The sequence below is a fragment of the Pipistrellus hanaki genome (genome assembly GCF_964339955.1).
Source record: "Pipistrellus hanaki genome assembly, chromosome: 4".
Classification (NCBI taxonomy): Eukaryota; Metazoa; Chordata; class Mammalia; order Chiroptera; family Vespertilionidae; genus Pipistrellus; species Pipistrellus hanaki.
Genome location: NC_140506.1, coordinates 15,678,194 through 15,706,037, shown reverse-complemented (window position 1 = coordinate 15,706,037; position 27,844 = coordinate 15,678,194). Strand labels below are relative to the sequence as shown.

The following is a 27,844-nucleotide window of genomic DNA, read 5'->3' as shown; positions in this document are numbered from 1 at the left end:
AACAATATCTATATTTCCCTGAGTTAATATATTTTCCTGTTCTTTAAGTACCTAGCATGGGGAAGCAAGGAGGGTGGCCAGATGGGAGGTAATCAGTCAAGGAGCTTGTATGTATACATACGTGACCCATGGACACAAGCAATGAGGCGGTGAGGTCCTGGGGATGGGGGAGGAAGGAACAGAAGAGGTCTGGAGGGGGCCAATGGGGGGAGGAGACATATGTAATACTTTCAACAATAAATAATTATAAAGAAAATAAATTATTTTTAAAAGAAAATCATGCATGCATGAAATTAGAAGTCAGTTCCCAAAGTAGAGTAAATGGAAAATTTGAAAATAAATGAAGGTGTGTGTGTGTGGGGCGGAGGGGGGGTGGTGGTTAAGAGGAGAGGAGACATATGTAATACATTCAACAATAAAGGATTTTTTTTAAAGAAGAAAATAAATGAAAGAATGCTTTTAATCTTCTCTCTCTCTCTCTCTCTCTCTCTCTCTCTCTCTCTCTCTCTCTCTCTCATGAGTGCGTGTGTGTTTTCCATTGTAATTAAACTTAGGAAATAAACTAGCCTATCTAATAAAGAAATGATATGCAAATTAACACTCATACCCTCACAAGATGAATGCCTATGACCAGGCTGGCAGGGGGTTAGTGAGGGATGACCAAATGACTGAATAGCAGGTTGTATGGGGCAACAAGGTTAGCAGAGGGGGGCTGTGACGGGTGATGAGGCCAGCAGGGAGTGAGCAGTTGGGGACGACATGGCCATCAGTGGGGACAATTATGGGCGACCAGGCAGGCAGGCAGGTGAGCAATTCAGAGCCAGCAGTCCAGGATTGTGAGAGGGATGTCGACTGCTAGTTTAGGACATCCCTTGAGGGGTCTCAGATTGGAGAGGTGCATGTTGGATTGAGGGGGACCCCCCCCCAATGCACAAATTTTGTACACCGGGCCTCTAGTATAAAATAAAATATTTTATTACCTACCACAAGTCTCTGCCTCATCACATCCAATACAACTTTGCATGAAAAAAAGTAGTTAGATCAGTAGAGATTTTACACTGTGTCAAGATTCAAGCTCATTTAATTAACAAAAGTCAATATAATTATATTAGCAAATATATTCATTATCCCACAGACACCAGAGGGCATGAGTGGGTGTGGGTGTGGGAAGAATGAAGGGATAAGGACACACATGTAATACCTTAATCAATAAAGAAAAAAAATAAAGCAAACTTGTTGATTAATTTAAAGAAGATGCAATGTTTTCCGTAGAATGCTCTTTTTAAAAAAATCTATATATTTTTATTGTCTTTAGAGAGAGAGGTAGAAACATCGATGAGAGAGAAATAGTAATTGGCTTTCTCCTGCATGCCCCCTACTGGGGATTGAGCCTAAAACCCAGGCGTGGGCCCTGACCAGGACCTTTTGTTGCATGGGACAATGCTCAACCACTGAGCCACAACTGTCAGGCATAGAGCGCTCTTTTTAATGTAAATGATTAGTTAGGGCTTGATCACTTACCTAATAGAAGATTGTTATTTTTATAAATTTGTGACATTATATTTTTCCTTAAAAGTTCTCCAGAAATAATAGATTTTGAAAAGCACATTTAAACAAGAGAATACTGAATAAAAGAAATCAAAATTCATTCTAACTAGTTTTTGTCAAAAGTAAATATTTACTCATGGGAATTATAAAGAATTACTTTAGTAATTATTTATAAATACAACCCTATTTTTTATTTGTTTCTCCTTTGGTTGATTAAATCTGTGTTTCTATAAGTCAGTGTAGATAAGTCATAACTCTGGTAGTGTAGAAAATACTCATGACAGAGACTTTTCAATTATAGGTCTATCTACCAGAAGTTTAAATCTCATGGGAATTATAAACATTAATTTCTTAAGTATTTATCCTAATAAAAGTCTGAGGAGACAATACATGGCAATCCTATTTGCTAATGAAAGAGAAAAGGTGATTAGTAAAACAGAAAAATTAAAATATCCCATCTCATATCCAAAAAATATCTGACTTCTGGATAAAAATGGAACAACATTCTAGGTTTTTGGAAACATTCCTCAGAAATATTATGGAAAAAATTAAGTACAGATGTATGACTCAAAATTCTACAACAGTTCAAGATGAATGGTTCACTCTGAAATAAAAGTTGTGATAAACACCTCATCATTTTCTATGTAGATGGGACCAAAAACCCTCTCACCAAGACATATTCGCCAAATGATTTCAGATTTGAAATGACCTTTATAAACATGGAAATATATTTTACTAAAGGTAACAGAAAACCAGTAAATACAACATAATATAAATTATATCAGAGTTTTACAAAAATAATAAGCTCCTGTTTGTAAAAATATTAAGGAAATTTAAATAACATATAAACTAATTTTGAAATAAGAATATAATTGCCCCAATAAAGTAATAAAAAGAAACAAAATAGTCTTTGATTTAAATTACTTGTCCCTACCAATCCCCTTCAAAATTATTTTCTAGGATAAGAAGTGAACTTTTAAATGTGACAGTATCTTATAAAAGATCATTGCAAAATAAAATTGCAAATTGGAGAATCACAATGAATGAAGACCAGAGGTAATAGGACATTTATTTTCCAAAAGAAAAGCATATTTATTTTATTTAACCCTGAACACAACCTTGAAATTTGTCTTTTTTATTTGTTTTTTAGTAAGTAGCTGACATGTAGAGAATGTAGATATGTTTGTTATATGCACACACTGTACTCTCCATAGAGAGTACATATACTTGAGAAAAATATTTTTAGATTCTGATTATTCATCATTAGTCTATAAAAATAGCCAAGAGACAATAACAAGGAGGAAAACTATCTAAACAGAGGCTATATATTTATATATATATATGGCTAAGCAACCATTTGACTGTCCAACCAGTAGCTATGACATGCAATGACCACCAGTGGGCAGACACTCAATGCAGGAGCTACAGAGCTGCAGTGATGGCAGTGGCAATTCTCAGGTGAAGCACCCCAGAACCAGAGAGGAGGGAGCCCCGTTCCTGGGGTGCATCACCCAAGAACCACCTTCTTGAAACCCGGGACCTCTCGGGGGATGTCAGAGAGCTGTTTTCAGCCTGATCCCCACAGACCAGGCTGAGGGACCCCACCTGCCGCGGGACCCTGCTCACTTACTCTACAGAAGCCCTTCGAGCCCCAGTGCTGCCCCAGGTGTAGCTAGCTGGCTAGGGAGGGGCCATGGAGATTAGCTCCAGGGTATGCCTGGCTTGTCTTGCCCAGTCCCACCCCACTGGCCACCTTCTAATTAATTTCCTTTCAATGTGCACGAATCAGTGCACTGGGGCACCAGTGCTTTAAATAAAAAGGAAACAAAAAACGAACAAATATATTGTGAAAGCAGGATGAAGACTTTTTGGGTGATATGCTTTCACCTAGATCTCTTGCTAAAACAGTACTTTTTGAGTAATGATAGAACATAAAGGAGTGGGCCATGTGAATATACAAAGGAAATAGATCCATCTAAATCCTGAAGCACTTCATGAAACACATGCTTATCTTGTCCAACTCTCACTGACCTCACCTTCTCAGTGCTTTTATCTTCCTCATCACCCTGACAACATCATGGGCTTAGTACATGGAGAGGAATTTTAGTTTTAACTGTAGTACATTTTGTTGATTACTTCACTTGAGTAGTCTTGGGTAAAATATTCTTCAAAATCTCAATTTTTAAAATGGATGTACAATATTTCACATACAGGAAATGATATTTTATGGCTCTTTTTGCTCGCTCTCTCTCTCTCTCTCTCTCTCTCTCTCTCTGTCTCTCTCTCTCTCTCTGTCTCTCTCTCTCTCTTTCTGTTTTGATTTTTCCTGCATGTGAAAATAGGAAAGGCTATAAAAAGGACACCTAAGCATTAGACAAATAGCTTGTATTTAAAATTGAGGCATATACAAATAATGATCATTGTATTTATTCAGAAGCATCCTTTTAATTTTTAAAAAAGGAAAATATTATCTTGCTAATTTGTTTGGATATTTATTTTTTAAGAGTATACTAATAATGGCTATAGCTACTGAAATTTACATTCAGTTTTTAGGCCATCTGGAATACGTTATTTACATTTGCCAATATTCTCTGATTCTTAATGTGCAAGGAACCCAAATTTTGGAATTGTTTTCTCTCAATAGAGATGAAAAATGTTCCCCAAAGCTCTGAGTGATGTGGTTTTGCCTGTGCCATTATTTTACTATTCAAATTTCAGGCACATCGCACTCCTAAGGAGACTCGGTTTCCTCCTCCCTAAAATACATGAGCTGCACCATGGTCAAAAAGGTTTCCTGAGACATTGAAAAAATAGTAAAAATAAAAATACAACTCCCCTCCTTTTTCATTTACTGATTGAAACTAACATATACTCTAAGATCATTCTATATCAATACTGGGATAATTATATTTCTACAAACAATACTTCCTGTCTCCCCAAACAGATGTTCAAACAAAATCTTAAAACTAATTGGCCCCAAGTTACTGTGGGTGATAAAGGGGAAAGAAAAAAGATATTAATGTGTGTGCCAGGCTAGAAAATAAAATGTGAATACTTATAAATTGTATCCTAATATGTTTCCTGAAATCAATGCAGATAAGAGCAAGCTAATTGGTACTTTTACTAGTAGAATGCGAAAGCACTCAAGATGGTACAAGAGGTCTTTTAAAAATACTTTTGTGTTAACAGCTGAAAATGTAATATAATTAAAACCAAGGGACTAGCTGAAACCGGTTTGACTCAATGGATAGAGCGTCAGCTTGGGGACTGAAGGGGCCCGGGTTTGATTCCAGTCAAGGGCATGTATCTTGGTTGCGGGCATATCCCCAGTAGGGGGTGTGCAAGAGGCAGCTGATCGATGACTCTCTCTCATCTATGTTTCTAGCTCTCTATCTCTCACCCTTCCTCTCTGTACAAAAATCAATAAAATATATATTTAAAAAAATTAAAATAAAATCAAGGGACGAAGCCAAGTTAAATTTACTATTTGGTGTTTGTTTTTCTCTTTAGGTTATTCATACCATCAGTGCCACTGATAAAGATGATTTTGCCAATGGACCACGGTTTAACTTCTTTCTTGATGAACACCTGTCTATAAATCCAAACTTCACCCTGAAGGACAATGAAGGTGAACATAAATACATATATATATTTTTTATCAGTTTTGACTTGATATGGAATAAGCCTGAACAGTTTTGCTATATTCTTTTATATCCATGGACAGCTTGCAAATCGGCTTTTAAAGTTAGTTTGATGTTAATATGTTATGATCTGTGAATAGCTTGTGTTTAAAATTGAGACATATGTACAAACAACTTCCATTGAATTTATTCAGAAGCATCCCTTTAAACTAGAAATATGCATGTAATGTGCTCTTGGGAAAATTTTAAGAGAAATCTTAGCTGACAAACATGTTTATGAGAGCTGCTGGAACTGCTAGGGGTGGAAGAATTTTAAATTAGGAAAAATGAAAAATGAGTCCTAGGAACAGTTAAAAAACAAAATGCAATGTTTGAATCACCTTGCATTAGTAAGATTGCCAAGATGTGCTGTACGAATTATATTTCTCTTGTTGTTATGCATATTTTTCAAAACATGGGTAGATAAATATGCATAACTGCAGAGTATGGGGATGGGAGAACACCATACTTTAATCAGAGAAGATTTATCATGGTTTAGATCCCTATTTGGTAGATTCCTCCAGGTTGTGTAAAAGCCATTCTTTCATACATAAGGAAAACATTAAGTCATTCAATATGTACAATTTCTGATTAGCATCAAGTTTCTTGTGTCCCAGATTATCTTTCACCACATTTATCTGAATATGCTGTTAATTGGGATTTAGCACTTGTCTCTAAATAACGAAAAAAGAAATAATAGCATATGTGTATGACAAATTGTATTTAATTGACTATTGTGCTATATTTACATTTGAAATCCCATTCTATAATTCCAAATATACTTAGTGGAATTAACCATACTAAATATGTAAAAAATCAATTAGTATTCCCCCATATTGTAAATGATTGGATGATTTGGGTAGCATTCAACTTTCTGTCCTAGGAGATTGAAATTATGTCTAGATATCCATATTTATATTTCAGTGGGAACTAATTTGTGAAGTTCTTCCTACTAGATTAGAATATCTGGAATTTGTGAATTTAATTAATATATTCAAAGGTCTTACTACAGTGACTTGACCACATTTTCAATGCTAGAAACTCATATATAAACTTTTAAAAATGTATTTATAATATTGAATTAAATATCTTAATTTACTTAATTTATTTTAATCATACATATAAATGCTTGAGTCAGCTGCACAATCTCAAGTATGAGAGAACTATGGACAGTTGTGTAGGGGTAAAGATGTTTGAATTTGCTCTAATGGTGTGGCTCAGAGGTTGAGAATTGACCTATGAACCAGGAGATCACGGTTGATTCCTAATCAAGTCACATGACCAATTTGTAGGCTCAATCCCCAGTAGGGCGTGTGCAAGAGGCAGCTGATCTATGATTCTTTCTCATTGATGTTTCTAACTCTCTATCCTTCTCTCTTCCTCTCTGTAAAAAATCAATAAAATATAAAAAAAATACTGTCATAAAAAATATAATGAGATATCTTTAAGCATGATACTTTATCTGACTGCATCTATAGCATATTTGAACCTCCATTGGTGAATATATTCTCCCACTCAGGGTGTTGTCTTATCATTTTCTTGATAGTTTATTTTGCTGTTCCAAAACATTTTAGTTTTATTGTAGTCCCATTTGTTTATTTTTTCTTTTGTTTCCCTTGCTGGAGGAGATATATTAGGAAAAGTGTTGCTATAAGAAATGTCCAAGATTTTACTGCCTATGTTTTCTTCAAGAACTTTTATCGTTTTTCTAGACTACCAGTTAAGTGTTTACTCTATTTTGACTTTCTTCTTGTGTATGGTGTAAGAAGGTGGTCTAGTTTTATTTTTTACACATATTGGTCCAATTTTGCCAATACCATTTATTGAATAGGCTATCTTTACCCCATTGTATGTTCTTGTCTCCTTTCTCAAATATTAATTGACCACAAGGTGTCAGTTTATTTCTGGGTTCTCTATTCTGTTCCATTGATATATATGTTTGTTTTTATGCCAATACCATGCTGGTTTGATTATTATGGCCTTATAGTATAGTTTAATATCAGGTAGTATGGCTCCTCCAACTTAGTTCTTCTTTCTCAAAATTGCTGTAGCTATTTTGGGTCTTATGTAGCTCCTTATAAATTTTTAGAATGTTTGTTCTAGCTCTGTGAAACATCTCATTGATATTTTGATAGGAATTGTGTTGAATCTATGGATTGCTTTGGATAATATGGTGTTAATTTTTCCTATACATGAACATGGTATATACTTTCATTTATTTGTAGCTTCTTCACTTTCTTCAGTGTCTTATAATTTTCTGAGTATAGGTCTTTCACATCCTCAGTTAATTTATTCCTAGATATTTTATTCTTTTTAAAGTAATTGTGAATGAAATTGTTTTCATAGTTTTTCTTTCTGATAGTTCATTATTGGTGTATAAAATGCAAATAGTTTCTGGATATTTATTTTGTGTACTGCTACTTTACTGAATTCTTTAGTCAGTTCTAGTAATTTTTGGTGGACTATTTAGAGTTTGCTACATACAGTATTGTGTCATCTGCAAATAATGCTAGTTTTACTTCTTTCTGTCCAATTCCAATGACTTTTATTTATTTTTCTTGTCTGATTGCTATTGATAGGACTTGAAATACTGTGTTGAATAAGTGTGGTAAAAGTGGCATCCCTTTCTTGTTCTGATCTTAAAGGAAACCCTTTTAGTTTTTGCCCATTAAGTATGATGTGGGCCAGGGGTCTTCAAACTACGGCTCGCGGGCCACATGCGGCCCGCAGAGGAGTCTGATCCGGCCCGCCAGGTTTTTTGGGCAGTGAGCGCAGCCGAGGTGTTACAGTAGGAATTAGTAGTTCATATAGTCCGGCCCTCCAGCTCTCTGAGGGACCGTGATCTGGCCCCCACTTTAAAAAGTTTGAAGACCCCTGATGTGGGCTATAGTCATATGTAGCCTTTATTACATTGAGGTATGTTCTCTTTGTTCCCACTTTGTTGAGAGTGTTTATCATAAATGGGTACCAGATTTTATAAAATGCTTTTTTCTGCATTGATTGATATAATCATGTGTTTTTTATCCATTTAAAAAATGTTATGTATCATGTTTAGTAATTTGTAGGTGTTGTACATTTTGTATTCCAGGAATAAACCCCTTAATCATGGTATATGATCTTTTTACTATATGCTGGATCTGGTTTGCTAATATTTTGTTTTCTTTTGTAATGCATGTAACTGACTTTATCTTTATTTGTGGAGGCATTTACCTCAAAGATAGGTATCTGTAATCAACCATTACCAGCCACAGGCTGAATCCTTCCCCATCACCTTTGTTTTAGAGGTCTTAGTTAATTTTAATAACTGATCGTATGGACTTCATTTTTTCTTCTTCTCTGCCCACACTTTAAATTCCAACTTTTATGTTATACATTCATATAAAGCCCACAAAACTCTAGGTTCCTACCCTCAACCTCACTAAAAGCAGAACCCCAAGATACATATGCACACAGTCATTCTCAACCTGCAACCTCTTTCGCCCCAGGTGTGCCATGTAGTTTCCCAGACATGTAAGCAACAAACCTCTTCCCAAAGTTACCTGGTGGTTATTGCTTAGGCTGTCTTTCAGTCATAATAATAACCACAAGGACTGGTCCAGCCACAATAAACGTTATTCATTGTGTGAGATGAGCACATGACAAGGTGCTCCTTAAGTATGGTACTAGGACAAGCATAAATAGATAAATGAGAGCAAATTCAAAGAGCTAAAATAAATAATTGGATATCTAAATCTATGTATAAATATATAAACCTGACAGAAGACCAAGGTAGTATTTTTAACCATTGTGGGAAGGATAATTCAAAAAGTACATTGAAAGAGACCAACTGACTATATATCTAGAGAAACTAAAATTAGAATTCCTTGTGCATATATACACAAATAAATTACACATAGATTAAGTAATTATTTATACAATAAAAAATTTAAGAGCTTTAGAGAAAACTGAAGTGGACTACATTTTGTAATTGGGAGGGAGGGATTTTTTTAAATAAAAGACATAAATATCACATTCATAAAATAATGGTAAATGTGATTCTATTAAAATTATTTTATTTCTGCATCAAATTATTTCCAAACAAATCTTGAAAACAGGTCATAACCTGGTGTAATATATAGCCATGCATATAAGTGAGTAAGGATTGATATCATGAGTATATTTAAAATACTCCACAAAATAAACTAAACATTCCAAAGAGAAAACAAAACAGTTAAAGGACAAGTTAGAATAAGTAATTAACAGAGTGATGCCAAAATAGTAAATCAACATATGAACATTTGTTTAAAACCATTAATGATCATAAACATAAAAATAGAAAGATAATTATATGTCACATGTAACTCCTTAGCCAAAATATAAATACATCTGGGAATGTCAATGGTTCAACAACCACGTTTTGAAGATGTGTACTGGTAGCATTTACACCTTGCTACTGGGATTGTACCCTACTTGCATGATAGCTACTTAGTCTGGACACAAGTTTATGGATGCCTGGCAGAAGGCTCCACACTTCTGGGTCAGAGATAAATTACTCTATTTCTCATGACATGTGAAGCAATATGAACTTCATGTTTTCTCTGATTTCCCTTACCCCAAAGTCTCAAGAGAGTGACATGAAGTGGCCCAGGTGCACACAGGGGAATTTGGGATTAGGGAATCCTAATATTCTACAATGGGCTGCCAGGAAATCAGGTTGGCCTTTGCCCCAGAGGTAGTCATTAAATGGATTGTATTGGGTGACAACAAACCTGCCTTCCATTCTGGGAGGAGACACATACTCTCTCTTGCTAAGACTGTTCTGAATGAGAGCTCGTGCTGTGTGCTGTGACATCAGTAATCAAGTCCTTTAGGGCTGACCCAGGAGCCTTGCGTCTTTGGCCAGTCTCCATAAAAGTAGAGCAGGTTAACTTGTTAGCACATGGCTACGATAAAATCTCAATTACTTCATATTTCTTGACACTTCATTGGATTAACTCCAAGTAAAAACCAATTGTAAAGAAAATATATGTTTTCTATCGATAAATTGTTCCTATATGTATGCTTAGCTTATCCCAGAGACAGATGCCTTGATAGCATTTCTGCCTGGAATCGTGCAAGCTAGCTAATGTCCTCATGCCAAATCAGGCCTTTGTCCATTGATACTTTGAGGGAATTCTCCTGTATACCACCCTCAGCTGCTTACTAAATAATTAAATTTAAACCATATTCCATGTTTTCCCAGATCTTTACTATCTTCAGTAGATCTTTTTCTGTGATATTTTTTTAAATCTCTCATTAATTTGAAATTTCCTAATTTATCTGAACATGGGAGAACAGATGTCATTTTTAGTGTCCCATCCTATTTATATAAAGTCTTTTACTTGGGGCCTGCTTTTTTTTTTTTATATAATTCACCGTGACATATGCTGGGAGTATATTGTTAGAAAACACCAGCATGCAACATATATATATATATATATATATATATATATATATATATATATATATATATATAAATCCTATCAAAGAAAATACGTCCATTTAAAGAAAACAGTCCAAGCACTGACTGCTTTAGTTAACAGCTATTTCTTGCTTTTTTATAGAGATGGATATCTCTGGTGAAATTTTCTGTCTTTTTAATATTTGTGTGTTTGTTTGTTTTTTAATACTTTCCTCTATTTTCTTGAACACATTAATCTTAATGATTTTATAATCAGTGTCAGTTAATTTTAATATATCAATAAGGTGACAGGTTTTTGTGTTTGATTTTCAGGGTACCGGAGAGGCCAGACTGGGACTGATGTCCTATTTGTTGTTAGTCTAGTAATTTTTTGCTGGATGTCAAGGTAGTCTGTAAACCTAGAAGAGTCTCGAGGGACAGTGTATTTCTTTAGAAAATAGTCACCCTTTCCTATGCTAAGCAATGAAAGAGGGAGATCATTACTTTAATCGAATCAAAGTCGAGCTAAACCAAGGCCAGTTTTCAGTTTCCTTTAGGTTCCAGGGTTGTCAGTGTTTCTGGTGCGGCCCTCCAGGGCTTCCGGTAGGTGCCTGTTTGTACTCCAGGGCCACTCACCCTGATCCCTGCCTCTAACCATTGTGCAACTACCAGAGATGGCAAAACAAATCAGCAACAACAAACCTCTGCTTTGCATTTCAGGGGTTTTCAGTTTAGAATTTTAGCTTCCTCCTCCTAAACTTCCAATTTCAACTTTCAATTTAACAGACGTCTTTAGGGGATATCATTTTTGTGGTTGAGACCCCTCAAGTTCCAAATTAATTACAGGCCCTAAGACTTCTATAAAAATCCTCCTAGATTCCCTGTCCTGGGGTTAGAATTTCAGCCTCTTGTCAGTTCCTGGTATAATAAGCAGCTACATTGTAATCAACAGCTCACCTCGCCACACTTTTGACCTCTGGAATCTAATCCCTCTAGTTATCTTGCTGTAGCAGCTGTCTCATGCCATTAAACAGAATTTCTTGAAAGATTCAGGCCTTTCTCTTTGTTATCAGTGGGAGTATTGGTCAATCAGAAACTGCTCTACTCAGGCCTACACTTTATAAAGCAAGAGTCTTTTGGGAACAGTCTCATTCAATAGTTGGGATAAAAACTGGGCTTGGAAGAAAGGACGCTGTTCAATAATCATCTAACCTGGAGATGCTGCCTGCCTAGATGTTGGCTGATTTGAAACAGATATCTGTCCTTTGAAATTTAATTAAATTGATTCAGGACCCCATCCTATGTACTGATCAAAACCAAGATACTCTCCAAAATTTTTATGCACACGCACACACACACCATTGAGCTCTATTTCCTAGACTGAAGTTTTACAATGGCTGTCCAGCACATTCTACTCCAACTTCAAACTATATTACTGTTTACCACCATTCCCCTCCCTTCTGAGAATTTTTTTTCTCTAAAAGGATTTCTGTAGTCAGCTCTTAACTAAACATTGTTTTTTTCCTGCCACTTAATCTTTAAGGTGATATGCACTCTCCTCTGTCCACAAGGCAGTAATCTGAGCTGGCCACAATGTTAGGCATTAAAACACCCACCCCGAAATGTAGGAGAAACTTGTCACCTAATTAGGGAAATGAAGGTGATATTCAGTGTAACTGGCAATTAGGGACAGGGAAATGAGTTGCTTTAGAGAGATCACTAAAAGTCATATTGTTGAAAGAGGAAGAACAGGGTTTGACTTAAAGAATAAATAGCATGTTCCACCAGGTAGAGCCAATCAGAGAACCCTTTCCAGTGAGGTGGGAGATGAAGAGGGCAGAGAGATGACACAATGCAGCATCAGATAAGCCGGTCAAAAGGATCTAACAAGGGAGATGCGGCAAAGCCGAGACGCAGGCATTATAATTCACTATTAACCTTAAGTAATAAGCATGTGCTATATTCTGCGCTCCAAAATGAATAAGATATTCTGCCCTGAATACTTTAGGGAGTCTGGAAACAAACTGTGGTAGATAGAAAAAAACTGTAATAAACAGAAATATTCAGTGGTTATCTTAAAAGTTATGAACAATTATTAAATACTAAAGACTTTGATTTGGAAAATAATCAAGTGAAGGAATTGCTTACTTTCTTTTTGCAACATATATAGTAAAATGTATATTGTATTGTATGTTTGATAATGACCTTTTAAATCATGAACTAATAATATAATGATAGTGAAATAATTTTATTTAAAATTAAAAATCAGGTTCAGATGGTTTTTAAGTTCCAGCACTTTTACTCTAAATCAATAAAAAAGCATAAAATGTTTCCTGATTAAAATGCAGTTTTTCCTGCTGTCACCTACTCTTTAAATAGGGATAAGTAAGTTTTTAATGTTAGAATAAAAAAATCCATTGTGTAATTTTGACTTAACCCAACACCTAAAGCAGACGCACCATAGCCATGCCACAAAGGCTGTGAATAGAGGCTTGCACCAGAAGTGTGTGCATACAATTACTGTGTTCATTTATTCTGTATTATAAAAGGATAACCTCATGCCCCAATATAAAATTGCCCTTAGTCTACAGAGTAAGTCTGTTCTGCTTCATTCATGATCTTTTATGCTGCCTCTTGAGACTATGTTTTACTTGCGGCAAGGTGTTTCTCTAGCCTAATTCCTAGGCTTAATACAAATTGTCGAGTGTATTTACCAATCTCACACATTTTAGCAGTGGGAAAAGTAATTTATAACTCTGATACACTTGCATCTCAGTTTTCAGGGTCCTAAATAGCATTTATTGTGCCTTTCAAATCTGAAAATCCTTATAAGTTTGCTAAAAATTTGCTATCAAGGACAGCTGCTACTTATATTTACCAGTTTTCTTCTTCTCATATGCATTTTCCACTGTTGTAGACACTAGCATTTAAAAAAAAAAATAAATGAGTTCAAATAACACATTCTCTTAAAAGAAATTAAAGAACTGCACTAAAAATTTGCATTTTAAACAAAAATGGAACAAGAGCTTTTGTAGATTGTCCTTTTCACCTTGTAGCAACGTTTTGAAGATACTGGTTTTTATTTAATTTTAATATTTTTTATTATTTCTTTGCAATATTTATTTCTACTTCTAAAAATGAGGTCATATTATTTATAAATCTTCAATGACTTTTTAGAAAAATATTTAAGTAGAGAAATGCTGCTTCTCATGGAATATGGATTTAGTGAAAGAATATCTAACTTCAAGTTTACTAGTGCATTACATTCAGTTTACGATAAGGAATACTTTCAACTTTGACCATGTAGCTAATAAAAAGGTGTCTTTTCTTTCAAATTTCAGCTCATCTGTAGTGAAATACAGTCATTTGGTTTTATATATACTGGAAACCACGGGGAATTTTAAGTTTATTTTGTGCTTTTTTAGTATTGTCAGATTTGTAGTGGTCAGTATTCCCAGTTCATTTCTGTCCTTCAAACCAGAGCTCACAGCTGGTGGTGTAATTTCTCTACAGAGCATAACCATTTACAATTCTGTTTTTAACCACAGGGCTTCAAAAGACCACTTAGCAGTTCCTTCATTCCTAAGTAAAAGAGGGCCATAGCCTGTCCTGAGAATAAGGCTGCCAATGAGCCTCAAATATCCCCTGCTGGATGCGGGATGCATTGGGGCAGCTGTGCCTGCTGAGTCACTCCCTGGTGGCAGTGATGAGGCTGATTTTGCTCTGCCATGAATCTCTTTCTCCTCTCAGTTCAGTCTCATTCAGTCTTCGCTCACAGCATTTATCCAGACACACCTGATAGAATCACGCTATTCTTTATGCAAGGTGGACCCCAAGGCTTGACAGTCCATATGCAGTCTTGACCCTAAAATGGGGAAGTGTGATTTGCAAATGTAGTGATTTGATTTGTTTTAGTGAGCCTGATGCTCTAGCTAAATATATATGAGCTTTTCTTATCTCCTTATTTATTTTAGCCCCTGCTAAAATAAAATTTTTAAAAAATTTTATGTCTTTTGCAAATGGTTTCGTCAGCGCCTACTTCCTCTCGCATCCTTATGCTATACTACTCACAGTGACAACAAAAGGACAGCTGACCCATACTCACTAAGCAACAACGAAAAAAAGTAAAATTATAAAAACAAAATTAAAGTATGGCTAATTTTACCATTTTTTGCCACTTCATTTTGCTTTCCATCTTAATATGCACGTTTGCCTAGTTCCTTCCTTTCTTGGAAGCAGGTGATAAAAATGCCACAGGAATCACCTACTCCACCCTGTGCCTTTAGGCAGGGGAACCTGGAGCAAAACTCTTGGAGGATTTATCCTTATACTTTCCTGCAGTGTTTATAAATGTAGTGATTCAAACAGAATTTTTTCTACTCTGGCTGATCCATTCCCTACTAAAAATAATAGCATTTGTTAAAGGTAAAAAAGAATAGGTAGAGAGGGTTTAACCTTCTTCTTCTTCTTCTTCTTCTTCTTCTTCTTCTTCTTCTTCTTCTTCTTCTTCTTCTTCTTCAACTGCTGTGTTTAAAATATATATGTATATATTACTGATTTCAGAGAGGAAGGGAGAGGGCGAGAGAGATAGAAACATCAATGATGAGAGAGAATCATTTATCAGCTGTCTCCTGCACGCCCTACACTGGGGATCAATTCTTCAACTTGGGCATATGCTCTGACAGGGAATCAAACCCTGACATCCTGATTCATAGGTCAGCACTCAACCACTGAGAAATACTGGCCAAGCTAAACTCCTGTTTTTATCTCTAATTTAAAAGTTATATTATTGTGTTATGTTTATGAATCGTTTTGAATTTGGGGTTGGATTTCTATTTTAAAATGTTCCTTTTTTAAAAATTCTCTATCATCTTATCTGCCTAAATTAACACTCTTATGCAAATGTATGTGTTATTCATGAACAGAGTTGCTGATATTCTTCAAGATATATATTTTTGTTTCATATGTATTTATATTCATTTTTTTTAAGTTCTCTAATATACAGAGTCATGTATACACAGGTAGACATGATTCATATCAAAGAAGGACTGGTCAGTTTCAACTCTGGTTTTAAAATGTCAGTAATAGATGTAGCTTCCTTACATAAAGAGATGTCTTCCTGCTGTGAGTCGGAGAATATGGTTCAAAAGGAAAGGCAAAATCACATTAGAATAACTACTTTATGGTAATGGATAGTAATAGATTGCTTATTAATTCCCTTTGAGAGAACAGTCTAAATTTCTCTACATTCTTGGTGGAATTGATAAAGTTGGTTATAATTACCCATATTATTCCTGAATCTAAAAGGACAAACCGAACACAATGGATGGTTTTGTTTATCTGGGCTTTAAAATTTATCAGGAAGGAGTGTGGCAGATGGTCAAAGGAATGACATTCCAGGGTGCAAATAAGAACTTAATGACATGTTGAATCATACATTTGTCGTTTGGCAGAAACACAAGAGAAGCCAGGAGAATACTCACAAACTTAAAAGAACTTAAATCTAAAAAGCGAGGTTGGGTAAATTCTAAGATTAAAAGAAGGGGAAGTCAGGTAACATGAGTGAAAGAACACGAGGAGGTTGTGCTGCTGAATTATTACAAGATATATTAGTTCATTTCTATTTTAATTTCTTAATATGTGTCAACACAATAAAGACACCATAACAAAAGACAAATTTCTGCTGAGTGTAGTTCACATCATTATGTATCAAGTCCCTATTGTGTGAAAGGAGCTTTGCAGGAGAGCCAAAAAGCTTTGTTTCATGCGTGGGCTTGATAACAGTTGAATTATGAATGGATCTTACTACTTCTGAGGGAAAAAAGGAAAAAAATGAAAATAATATGAAGCCATGAATATTTATCTGACTAATAGAAGTTAATGTTCTATTTCCAACTTTCTCCTCAGACATATATACATTTTCTTAAGTCCAATAAGAATTTCAATCGTTTCTCCTGTTCTGATAGATTTGGAAATATTTTAATAGGTTGCACTAGGAGGGTCATTAAACTGGCAAACATGGAATGAGGAAGAACAATGCAAAAGTAACCCTGCACCCTGTGCACCAGAGGCCAGCGATACCAATAGGGAAATGGTGTAAAGAGGCAGAATGACATTGTGGTTTTGAGTTCTAGAATATAATGTGATTGTATCCTGGTTATTCACTAGCTCTATGGTTTCAGCCAATTTACCCTCTGGGACTCAGTTTCTATATTATCAAATTATTATATATAGTAAAAATGATATCCCTTAAAATATAAGGAATTTAACATACTGTCCCTTTGTAAAAAAAATAAAAAAATAAAAATAAATAAATAAATAAATAAATAAATAAATAAAATGTATCTTTATTGTTGAAAGTATTGCAGAGGTCTCCTTTGTTTTCTCCAGTGACCACCTTCTATCCCTCACATCCTCCCAGGCCTTCACCACACTATTATCTGTGTCCATGGGTTATGCATATCTGCATACAAGTTATTTGTTTGAGCACTTCCTGCTCAATGCCCTCTCCTTTTGAGATTTGTCAGTGTCTTCTATGTCTCTGGATCTATTTTGTCCATCAGTTTATTTTGTTCGCTAGAATTTAACATCCTCTCCTTTTTAAGGTGTGTGGATTATTATGCAAGCATTTACTGTAGTGTATAGCATTTTAAAAGTACATAAAAATACAATTACTATTTTTTTCTTTGTTGACTTTCCCATGACGTGTTTGCTATAAGAAGAGTGCTTCAAATCACCACTAAGTCTAAAAAGTTTATCAAATGATCTGTTTTTCCTATATATATATTATCTATACCAGTGGACCTTAAACTTTTTTGTACACGAATGTCATCTAAATATTTGCTAAATATGTAGATGTCCATTCCTCTCACTTATATTCACAGTCACCAGGTTTGAGTTTGGGACCACTGACTCACCCCAAAGTTTAGTATCTTTTGCTGTCTCCCTCCTCTGCCTTTCACGGTTCCCCCTCTCCTTGTGCTAGGACATTATTAATTTTTCAAATAGGTTTCTCAATGTGAGGACCAATATTAGTTGCTCTTTAGGAACTGCCCCTTTATGTTCCCTTTTCCATCTCATAAACTAAAAGACAAATCACACATACCCATTTTATTCACTAACGTAAATGTGAATCTTGAACGGCTCTTTACTAAGTACGTTTTGTTTTGCTTATGTCTGTCATAGATAACACAGCCAGCATTCTGACAAGGCGGAGGAGATTTAGTCGAACTATTCAGGATGTGTATTATCTCCCCATTATGATCTCTGATGGTGGAATCCCCTCTCTCAGCAGCAGCAGCACCCTCACCATCAGGGTTTGTGCATGCGAGAGAGATGGGCGTGTGCGGACCTGCCATCCCGAAGCGTTCCTGTCCTCCACTGGTTTGAGTACAGGAGCCTTAATCGCTATTCTTCTGTGTGTTGTCATTCTCCTAGGTGAGTCCTTCTAAAACCTAATGTTGTATGATAGAAATTCTGAGTATACACTGCAACGGCCAGTAGTCCACTAGACAAGAGAGAAAGATGGAGAGAAGAGAGGGATTTTGACAAAATTAAGAAATAAAAATGTATAAGGTGAATAGTAAAATGTGGCTGCACAATTTCATTTCAATTTACTTTCTCAAGACTACCATTAATCTAGATATAATTTGATTCAGATGTGACAAAAAACGTTGAAATAGCAGGAAAATGGAATGGGATATGAGAGAAGTCATTTTGGAAACTATTTTAGAAACAATTGATATTCTAAATCCCATATTGAACAGACTTTTACAATTAATTTCAAAGAGCAAAAGTGGTCTAGTTCTAAAATTAATCTCAACACCAAATTTTTAAAAATTGCTTTCTTGTAGAAACGTCTATTAGTCTGAAATATTACTTAATCTTCTATGGTAGCTGAATTCTAATGTTATATAATATAAATAAGTTGGGCCTTAGAGATATTAATATTTATTAAAATACAACAAGTAGGACTTTTATTTGATTAAAAGAAAAATACTTCCTCTAATTTTGTATTATTAGTGTAAAAGTCAAATTCTTACAAGAAACTCATTTGTAGCTGTTATTGCTATAAACTTATTAGAATTGTTATTTAATACAAGACAGCAAATCTAGATTTTTAAAACAAGAAAAAAATGATGTAAAGGGCATTTCTGCTTTATAGTTCAAACAGGAAATAGATTTGTTTTTCCAGTGTGTTCTCTCCCTTCTATCTTTCTAATAGCAGCAGCCTTCACTTTTGTTCTTTTCTTAGTACTATACAAAAACAAAACAAAACAAAATAAACAAAGCAAAAGCTATATAAAACAGATATATTCTTACGAGACATGTTTCCTGTTTGGTTTCTGGGGTAGAAGCTAAGTTACCTGTACAGAAGGAGTGGAGAGCAAGGTGGGATCTGGCTGAAAAGTAGAATAGAGGTTCAGGCAGGGTTGAGGTAGCTGAGGGCTTCTTGGACATGGTACATGTGGAGGGATTTGTTCCAGGAGTATAGATAGAGATTTAAAGTAGTGAAATCTCATCATGAAGTTTGCATTAAAAATAAAAAGCCGAAATTGGGTTGGCTCAGTGGATAAAGTGTCGGTCTGCGGACTGAAAGGTCTCAGGTTAGATTTCGGTCAAGGGCATGTACCTTGGTTGTGGGCACATCCCCAGTAGGAGGTGTGCAGGAGGCAGCTGGTTGCTGTTTCTAGCTCTCTATCCCTCTTCCTTCATCTCTGTAAAAAAAAAAAATTAATTAAAAAAAAAAAAATATATATATATATATATATATATATATATATATATATATATATTAAGATGACTATAAGTGAAGCAGAGAACAGATCTCAGGAAGGCAAGAGAGCACTAGGCAAAGTGATTAGGAAGAAAATGAAGCATCTCGTTCAGACATAGCAGCGTTTGGATCAGCTGACTTTGAGTGAAATGGCAAAAAGATGGCTAATGTCAAGATTTTTAGTTGAAATCAGAAGCTATCTTGGATAATAATGTGCTGGTTCCCTGATGAAAATATTTATCAAAATATTTATCAAAATTTTGCTCAGTGGACAGAGCATTGGCTTCCTGACCAAAGGGACCCAGGTTGGATTCTGGTCAAGGGCATGTGCCCTAGTTGCTGGCTAGATTCCCAGTGGGGAGCATGCAGGAAGCAGCTGAGCAAAGATTCTCTCTCATCATTGATGTTCCTATCTCTCCCTCTTCCTTCTTCTCTGAAATCAATAAAAAAATATATTTAAAACAAATTTTAGCTAAAGCACATGAGATTCCACTTGAAAAAGTGCAATGTTAATCATTTCATTTCTGTGAAGAGAAATTAATGTCTGTGACATAGTGTCCTTTTTTGAAACAACATTCCACGGTCAAAAAATAAAAAGCTGATAAGAAGTGATCTTGGATACATTTCATATATGGCTAAGTTAGAACAGTATCAGATGCCACCTTTTATCTCTGGCTGACTGTGATTCTGATCTTCCCTGAGCTGGTGGACTTCAGAAGTGCACTTTGTTGGAGAATATCAAGTGGTAACCAACTAGGACTGATCTGTGATAAACTCTAATATGATCATTAGTCAAGAAGAATGAGGTAGCAGAGGAGACCAAAGGAAAAGTCAGTGAAAAAAAGAAGTTTAGTAAAGAATAATGGCATAAAAGTCAAAGGAAGAAAATGTATCAAAGGGAGAAGACCACACACAATGTCAAAAGTGCTCAGAAGTTGATTAATTGATTACCAAAAAGTATCAATTGCACTTAGCAACATGGGTATGGAGGCTTTGTGCACCATAACAAGAACTATTTTATTGCAGTATACTCTTTTGCAGATGCATGGTGGGGGAGAAGGAAATCAGAAAAATCAGACTTCCTGGAGTGTTTTTGTTGTTGTTGTTGTTTGCTTTTTATTTTTTCAGAGAGAGAAAGTGAGGAGAGAAAGATAGAAACATCAATGATGAGAAAGAACCATTGATTGGCTGCCTCCTGCACACCTCCTACTGGGGATGGAGCCTGCAATCAGGCATGTGCTCTGACCTGGATTCCAACCAAACATTGATCCCTTTAGGGTTTTTAACTTAAAACCACAAAGTATAGAACTTAATGACTTTAATATAAGTTCTTGCAGAGTCCTTATTCTGACAGATTGTTCAATTGGGAGAGGCATTGTTACCGTTGGCTTTTGTTATCATTTATCTTCATGAAACTATTTTCCTTTACTATGCTAAGACCTTAAAAAGCAATTGAAAAATGTTAATATTCAGATCCATTAAAGGTATATTATGTAAAATAACATTTTATTATTTTATGAAACAATATTTTAATTTAACTTACTTTATAAAATTTGATTTTCCCTTTGGGATAAATACAAGGACATTTCTAAATTTTATGTTATCCCTAAGCACTAAGGAAGCCAAGATGCTATTTTTATTGAAACTCAAATGTATTCTTATAGTTTTACCCAAAGGTAGCCTAGTAATTTCTTAAACTTGGACTTAAGCAATCATTTATAAAGTAATTTATATTCTTATGACATTTTAGGTGTAATTATTATTATTCAGAAGATACTAACCAACACACTCAGAGTGTAGTAAACAATGTTTGTTAAGGTGTGAGTTTATAATTTCTAAAGAAAATATTAACAACACCAGAGGTAACAAATCTTCATGATAGACTTTGTAATTCTGAAGTGGCATTTAATCCTAAAAGCTAATATATCATGAAATTAATATATTAGAAATATGTTTTTACTAGTAGCCATTTGTTTGTGAAATGACCTTAATTGTATAAATCTAGACCTCATTTTGCCATTAACTAATGGTATGACCTTAGGGACCCATTCAGGCTCTTTCTATTCTATGAAAATACAGTTTCAACTGGAAGGACCTAGAGCAATATGTAGAATTTTGTAGTGCTTATTTTTGTTTTATTATAATAACACATATTGCTATATATATATATATTCTTATTCATTATTTTACAGTATGTTCAGACTCTATCTATGTATATATTAATTACCACAAAAAAAGAGTGCTTGAAAATCAAAAAGACCTAAATGTAAATGATAGATGTGCAGATTGTGAGTAGGACACTGTCCCATTACAATTACCTTTTTCAGATCTGTTTTATAGGATGGATGGGAGAGAATAAAGAGTGAGCCTACCTGGTACAATCAAAATGCAGTGCTAGAGGAAGGGTAGCTATATGCCCTTCCTCTCACTGGAGTTGACATTTGTTTCCCATCTTCACCCCACCACTTGTCTGAGCACCAGGCAGCTGGAAAAACAAACCTTAATTACACAGCACAAGAAATCACTGAAATGGGATCTGAATCAGACCTTTGCAGTCCACACATCACATATAAGCAGGTGACTTAGATGGGTACATCAGCTGGACTGTTCCTACTATGGGATGTCAATTTCTTGATAAATGGAGATCAGAATGGATTTAAAATAAAAGAACAAGAAGACAAAGTGGAATTGATTAAGGAGATGAGTGTCAACCCATTTGTCACTAGAACACTTTTAGATGACTTTGTGGGAACCCCTTGGTTTGAAAAAAGAAGTTTCAAATTGAGAAGTGCCAATACCAGGTATAATAGACAGATGGAAGGAGCTAATAAAAATAATCTTCCGGACTCCGGACTTGTGTCATCTCATCCTATCAAATTTAATATTATGATATAATCATATAAAAATAATTAAGTGATTATTTTGGAGTAAAAAAATCTATTAAAAATATTTGAGGAAAGTGTGTTGGGAGTCAGTATATAAGGTATTCAAATGCAAGTTGTGTGACAGTTTAGGTTAAGAAAACTCAAAACCCTTTAGAACTCCAATCACTGAAATGATGATATAAACCAACAAACAAACAAAAAGTAAAACAAATAGAAAAATGTTTTTCCAAAATTCAGTCCCCTTTTCAATAAAATAAAATTATGGTATTTAATAAGTTTATTTTAATTTTCTTAAATTAAAAAAATCAAGTGGCTTTAAAATTATGGCTAAACTCAAAGAGAAAAGAAGAGAAGAAAAAGAAACACTGACAAAGTATCAAATACTCATTAAAATAAAGACTTCTTAAAAGAATACAGTTTACTCATGTTTTAGTCCAGATCATCTAACCAAAGTTCATAATACCATAAAGTATTTATAATTTTGAATTAAGAAGAACAATTTCTGTTTCTCTTCAACCCAACGGTTCTGTCATATTCTGTTTTCCCAGATAACCCACTGTAGGAAGAGATACCATGTCTTATATGTATGGTTTGATAGATTGGAGGGAGGGGAAAGGAGGGAATCATTTCAATATATTCATTTCATTGACAGTTTTTAAATAAAGATTTAACTCTCAAAGTTATGTGTATAATTATTATTTTCACTCATTCTCCTTTAATAAATCTGCTCTTGAAATTTTAGAAAACATTTAGTCTGATTTTTAAATATTAAAAAAAAAGAAAATTCAAGTAAAATTGTGTTTGGTATCATTAGTAACCATAAGCTGATTTAAAATATATTTTAAAATTATTTTCTCACTGAGGCTATTACTATGCATTTTTCACTTATACAATGCTACATTGCCAGTTTTACACAGATGATTCTTTGTCATCCACTTGAGAATTATTTATGGAATATCTACTATGTGTTTTCTGCTCTAGAAACACATACCAAACAACCATGTGTGTAAAAAGTCATCAAAAGCACATCTAATCATCGATGTTTCCACATTCTTCTTCAAAAATTTTTATATATGTTTATTGATTTCGGAGAGGGAGAGAGAGGGAGAGAGAGATAGAAACATCAGTGATGAGAGAGAATCACTGATTGGCTGCCTCTTGCATGTCTTCTACCGGGGCTCAAGACCGCAACCTGGGCATGTGCCCTGACCAGGAATTGAGCTGTGACCGCCTCATTCATAGGTCAGTGCTCAACCACTGAGCCACACTGGCTGGGCTTCTCTGATTTGATTTGAATTTGCCTTTGACAAGAGGACCGTGCGTTCATATTTGTTCTGATATCCTTATAAACAGCATTCCTTTCACTCTTATAAGTGTCTCAGATTGTATGATTAATTATATGTTGAGCCCCATATCAAATCTGCATGTAACAAATCTAGGAATATTGGTCACTGAAAAATAACTATCCTGGAAAGAAATATATGTAAATTTTCAAAATTCAAACTTAACTAGTATCTACATTTTGGATTAAAATATGTCAGGAATCTTTTCTTAAGTTTGGAGGAATAAGCAAGCATAAGCTATCATAATAATAAGCCCAGCATTATCCCCTTTGTTCATTAGGCAAATATGGTACTAATATTGGTGACATGAAAATTACCTCCGTACATTGACAATAACATTGAACCAGTTCTTCCTCTGTATGCACATAAATCCCCTTGCCATCAACCACCAATTATTTCAACATAAAGGAAAATAACTTGATTTATTGATAGAAGTTAGAAATTTTGCTATAATAAATTAGGCAGTGTGTAGAAATAGATATTTTAATCTAGAACAGCCTAATCATAAAGATGAGCAGAAATATATAGTGGATGATAAATCTAAACCTCTGAATACAGTGAAGTCAGCTCCTTGAGGATGCTGCTTAGGCCATTGAATTAGAAAGCTCTAGGCTGGATTTACACTAAAATAAACAGTGAAGTATTAGATGTATATTGACTACATTCAGTGAAAATCTCTTTAAAAAAATAAAAATAAAAAGTGCTGTGTTAGAAAATGTCTTTGAAGTATAAGCAACCTGGATGGGAACTGTTTTATTCTATAGGATAGTTTTGTGAAGCAGGTCTGCATAGCATCAGCATTTCACTTTCAGTTTGCTGTAATGACTCCTTTTAAAGACAGTGACACAAAGCTTCCCTGTGACTGCTTCAGTTTCCCCCATTACACTTTCCCATGACCTTGTCAGGATCCTTTTATTCCATACTTCTCGAGATAATTCTTTGATCCAATCTAAAAATGTTTTCTCCTCTTTTTTCTTCATCCTCATAGCCTAGCCTCCAAGGTGACATTAAAAAAAATAAAAAATCAGATTCCTCCCAGTGTACTGTGACCATCTCTTCTTTACATGTACAGAAGTAGATTTCTGTCCCATAATTATCCTTTCCACTTCTGGCTTGAAGATCTATTCCTCTTACTCTCCATATTTTGAAGTATTAAGCCCATGTACATTATGATATCTATTTCAAATATAGACAAAAGTGATCTATATTGCTTAGGGCATACATTAAAGGGGTTAAACAATAAAGAGAAGCAAGGAGACCATAACAGTAAAAGTAAGGCTAGAAGTTGCTTTTTATTTATCAGAACAATACTTTTAGTTTCTGTTCCATTCTTTACATCAGCCCAATTTGGAGAAGGAAGGAATCTACTCAGCAGATCTATGAACATTTAAGCCAATCAAAATTGGGGAATAGAATTCCATAAAGTCATGAACTCTAGGTCTCCATTTTCATCATCAAAATAACATTAAGATCAACTACCCTGTTTCCCCGAAAATAAGACAGTGTCTTATATTAATTTTTTCTCCCAAAGTTGCGCTAGCTCTTATTTTCAGGGGATGTCTTATCTTTCCATGCCCTAGGTCTTATTTTCGGAGGATGTCTTATTTTCGGGGAAACACGGTAGCAGTAGATTCAGTTAGCTTTCTTTTTAAAATTTTCTTATTTTTTTGTTGTTAAAAGTATTACAAGAGGCCCTTCTTTTTTTCCCATTGACCCTTTCTAGCCCTCTCCCCGCCCCCCCCCCACACACACACCTCCCAGATCTTCACCACACTATTGTCTGTGTCCATGGGTTGTGCATACAAGTTCTTTGGTTAATGTCTTCCCGTTACTTTTTAGAAATATGAGGTAAAAGGAAAGTTTCTAGGGTACCAGGTATGTTTTTAATTATAGATTACCTAACCCAGTGTTGGTTTTACAACAATTTAAAGCTTACATATAATTAAGATTGCTGAATAAAATAGAGTATATCAAAATTCAAAAAATAGATAAACAAAATGCAGGATAGAAATATGATTTTCAGATTAAAAATATTTTTAAATAGTGAAGGTGAATGTGGTAATAGGAACATCATAACCTTTGATGGGAGAAGTCATAGGTTCTGGTCCAAGCTTTCCCACCTGCCACTTGTGCAATCTTGGGCTTAGATTGTAAAAATTCATGTGAGCACTTTAAGTCTCAGTGTTCTCAGGTTTAAAATGAGCAAAGCCCCAGCTCTGTTGTGAAGATTAAGGAAAGACATCATGTAAAGAGGAATGTGCCAACTGAAAAATTCCTAGGAAATCTAAATTATATGCAGATAAAATAACACCTTTGCAGCTTGATAGAAAATGCAATTATTAATACATGATGCCATTTTTCTAAAGGAAAGTGGACAAAAGGGAACAACCATGTAAAATATCCCTGCTTTGGTTTCCAACAAAGCATCAAAAGTACAGGATTTATGGCAGAGACCCCTTCCTATTTTGCAGAATCTTAAAATACCCTGTGTTGCTCAGCCAGTGAGCTCAATGGTTAAACATTGACCCATGAACCAGGAGATAGAGGTTCAATTCCCAGTCAGGGCACATTCCTGGGTTGCAACCTCAATCCCCAGGAGGCAGCGGAATGAGGATTTTCTCTCATCATTGATGTTTATATCTCTCTGTCCTCCCATCCTCTCTGAAATCAATAAACATACATCTTTTTAAAAAAGATTTTTAAAATAGCCTGTCTCCAATGTATCTCCCTAGAAAAACTACCTGTAGATAGACCCACACACATCATCATTTTTCTAGTCAAAATTTCATATTTCACTTCCATCATCAGTTTCCCTCTGTGTAAACAATGAATGGCTATATGGCAATCCCCAAATGCATAGGCCTGGCAAATGAGAACACTGTGGCATTCTAGAAAAAATCAGAAATGCCTAACGTTTTATAAGGGTAATTGTTTTTTAAATTATTTGAGATATTAAGAAGAAAAAAAAGCCCTTGAGGTGTTATTCAGAGAGTGCAAAGATCAGGGTTGTGTTGCAATGCATGCCTGAATGGGATGCGGTTGATGACCAGGATTGGAAATTGCTGATGTCAAATCCCCACACTTTCCCTCCTTTTTTTCTCTAATTCTTCATTCTCTTTCCCTTTTCCTCAGCGATTGTAGTACTTTTTATCACCCTGAGACGCAGCAAAAAAGAGCCCCTGATCATTTCAGAGGAGGACGTGCGGGAGAACGTGGTCACCTATGACGACGAAGGGGGCGGGGAGGAAGACACGGAGGCCTTTGACATCACAGCCTTGAGGAACCCGTCTGCAGCTGAGGAGCTCAAGTACCGCAGAGATATCAGACCTGAAGTGCAGCTCACGCCCAGACACCAGACATTGTCCACCCTGGAAAGTATAGACGTTCAGGAGTTCATTAAGCAAAGACTGGTGGAAGCTGACCTGGATCCCAGTGTCCCTCCTTATGACTCTCTTCAGACTTATGCCTACGAGGGTCAGAGATCAGAAGCTGGTTCTATCAGCTCCCTGGACTCGGCCACTACGCAGTCAGACCAGGATTATCAGTACCTTGGGGACTGGGGACCAGAGTTTAAAAAGCTGGCTGAACTCTATGGAGAAATAGAATCTGAAAGAACAACTTAGGGGGTCAATTCTTTCACCGTTCTAGAATTTGCTGCCTGAGCAAGCGAACACATAACCTCAGCCATGACAAGGAAGAAGCGTGGAAACAGTACTTGGAACTGAGCAAGCTGTACACAGCCACTGTAGAAACAAGTGCCCTTTTCATGATCGAAACTGGGTTATTGAATCAGGAGAAAGTCAAATTAAACTAAATACAACACAGAGAAAAAGCTATTGTACCTTGTGTATATTTTCAATTGCTCAATAAAGTCTGTGGTACTGTTTACTGAAGAATACCTGGATTCAACCAAACAATGATATTCGTTTCAATACCTTGTTATTATTATTTTTTTTTCCAAAACAAAACTAAGTAGAAAGGTTCAACATCACGTATGCCTGATTTCTAGGGCCGGTGCACTGCAGAATAAAACTTGTGAAGGTAGTCAAGACCTCTTTGTCCACTTTTCTGAGTGGACTTCTGAGACCCCCACTCTGTTATTGTGACAGATCTCATTAGCTTTGTTTTACGTTTAAATGACGTGAGAGATGTCCAATCCACTAGGCCGCTCTGACGTGGATTTCTATGGACCA

At 35.3% G+C, this 27,844-nt stretch overlaps 1 protein-coding gene across 7 annotated transcripts in view; it reads left to right on the top strand.

The window, feature by feature from the left end:
* The window catches only part of CDH18 (cadherin 18), a 305,298-nt gene extending 277,761 nt beyond the window's left edge, over positions 1-27,537 (top strand). For 4 of the 7 annotated variants that reach the window (XM_084880774.1, XM_084880777.1, XM_084880775.1 and 1 more), the window contains 3 exons: positions 5,059-5,176; positions 17,833-18,084; positions 26,784-27,537. In XM_084880774.1, coding sequence (XP_084736900.1) covers positions 5,059-5,176; positions 17,833-18,084; positions 26,784-27,274 — 861 coding nt within the window. In that variant the 3' untranslated portion in view covers positions 27,275-27,537. The remainder of the gene's footprint in view (positions 1-5,058; positions 5,177-17,832; positions 18,085-26,783) is intronic. The other 3 variants (XM_084880780.1, XM_084880779.1, XM_084880778.1) reach the window with 3 other exon arrangements.
* The last annotated feature ends 307 nt before the right edge of the window (positions 27,538-27,844 follow it).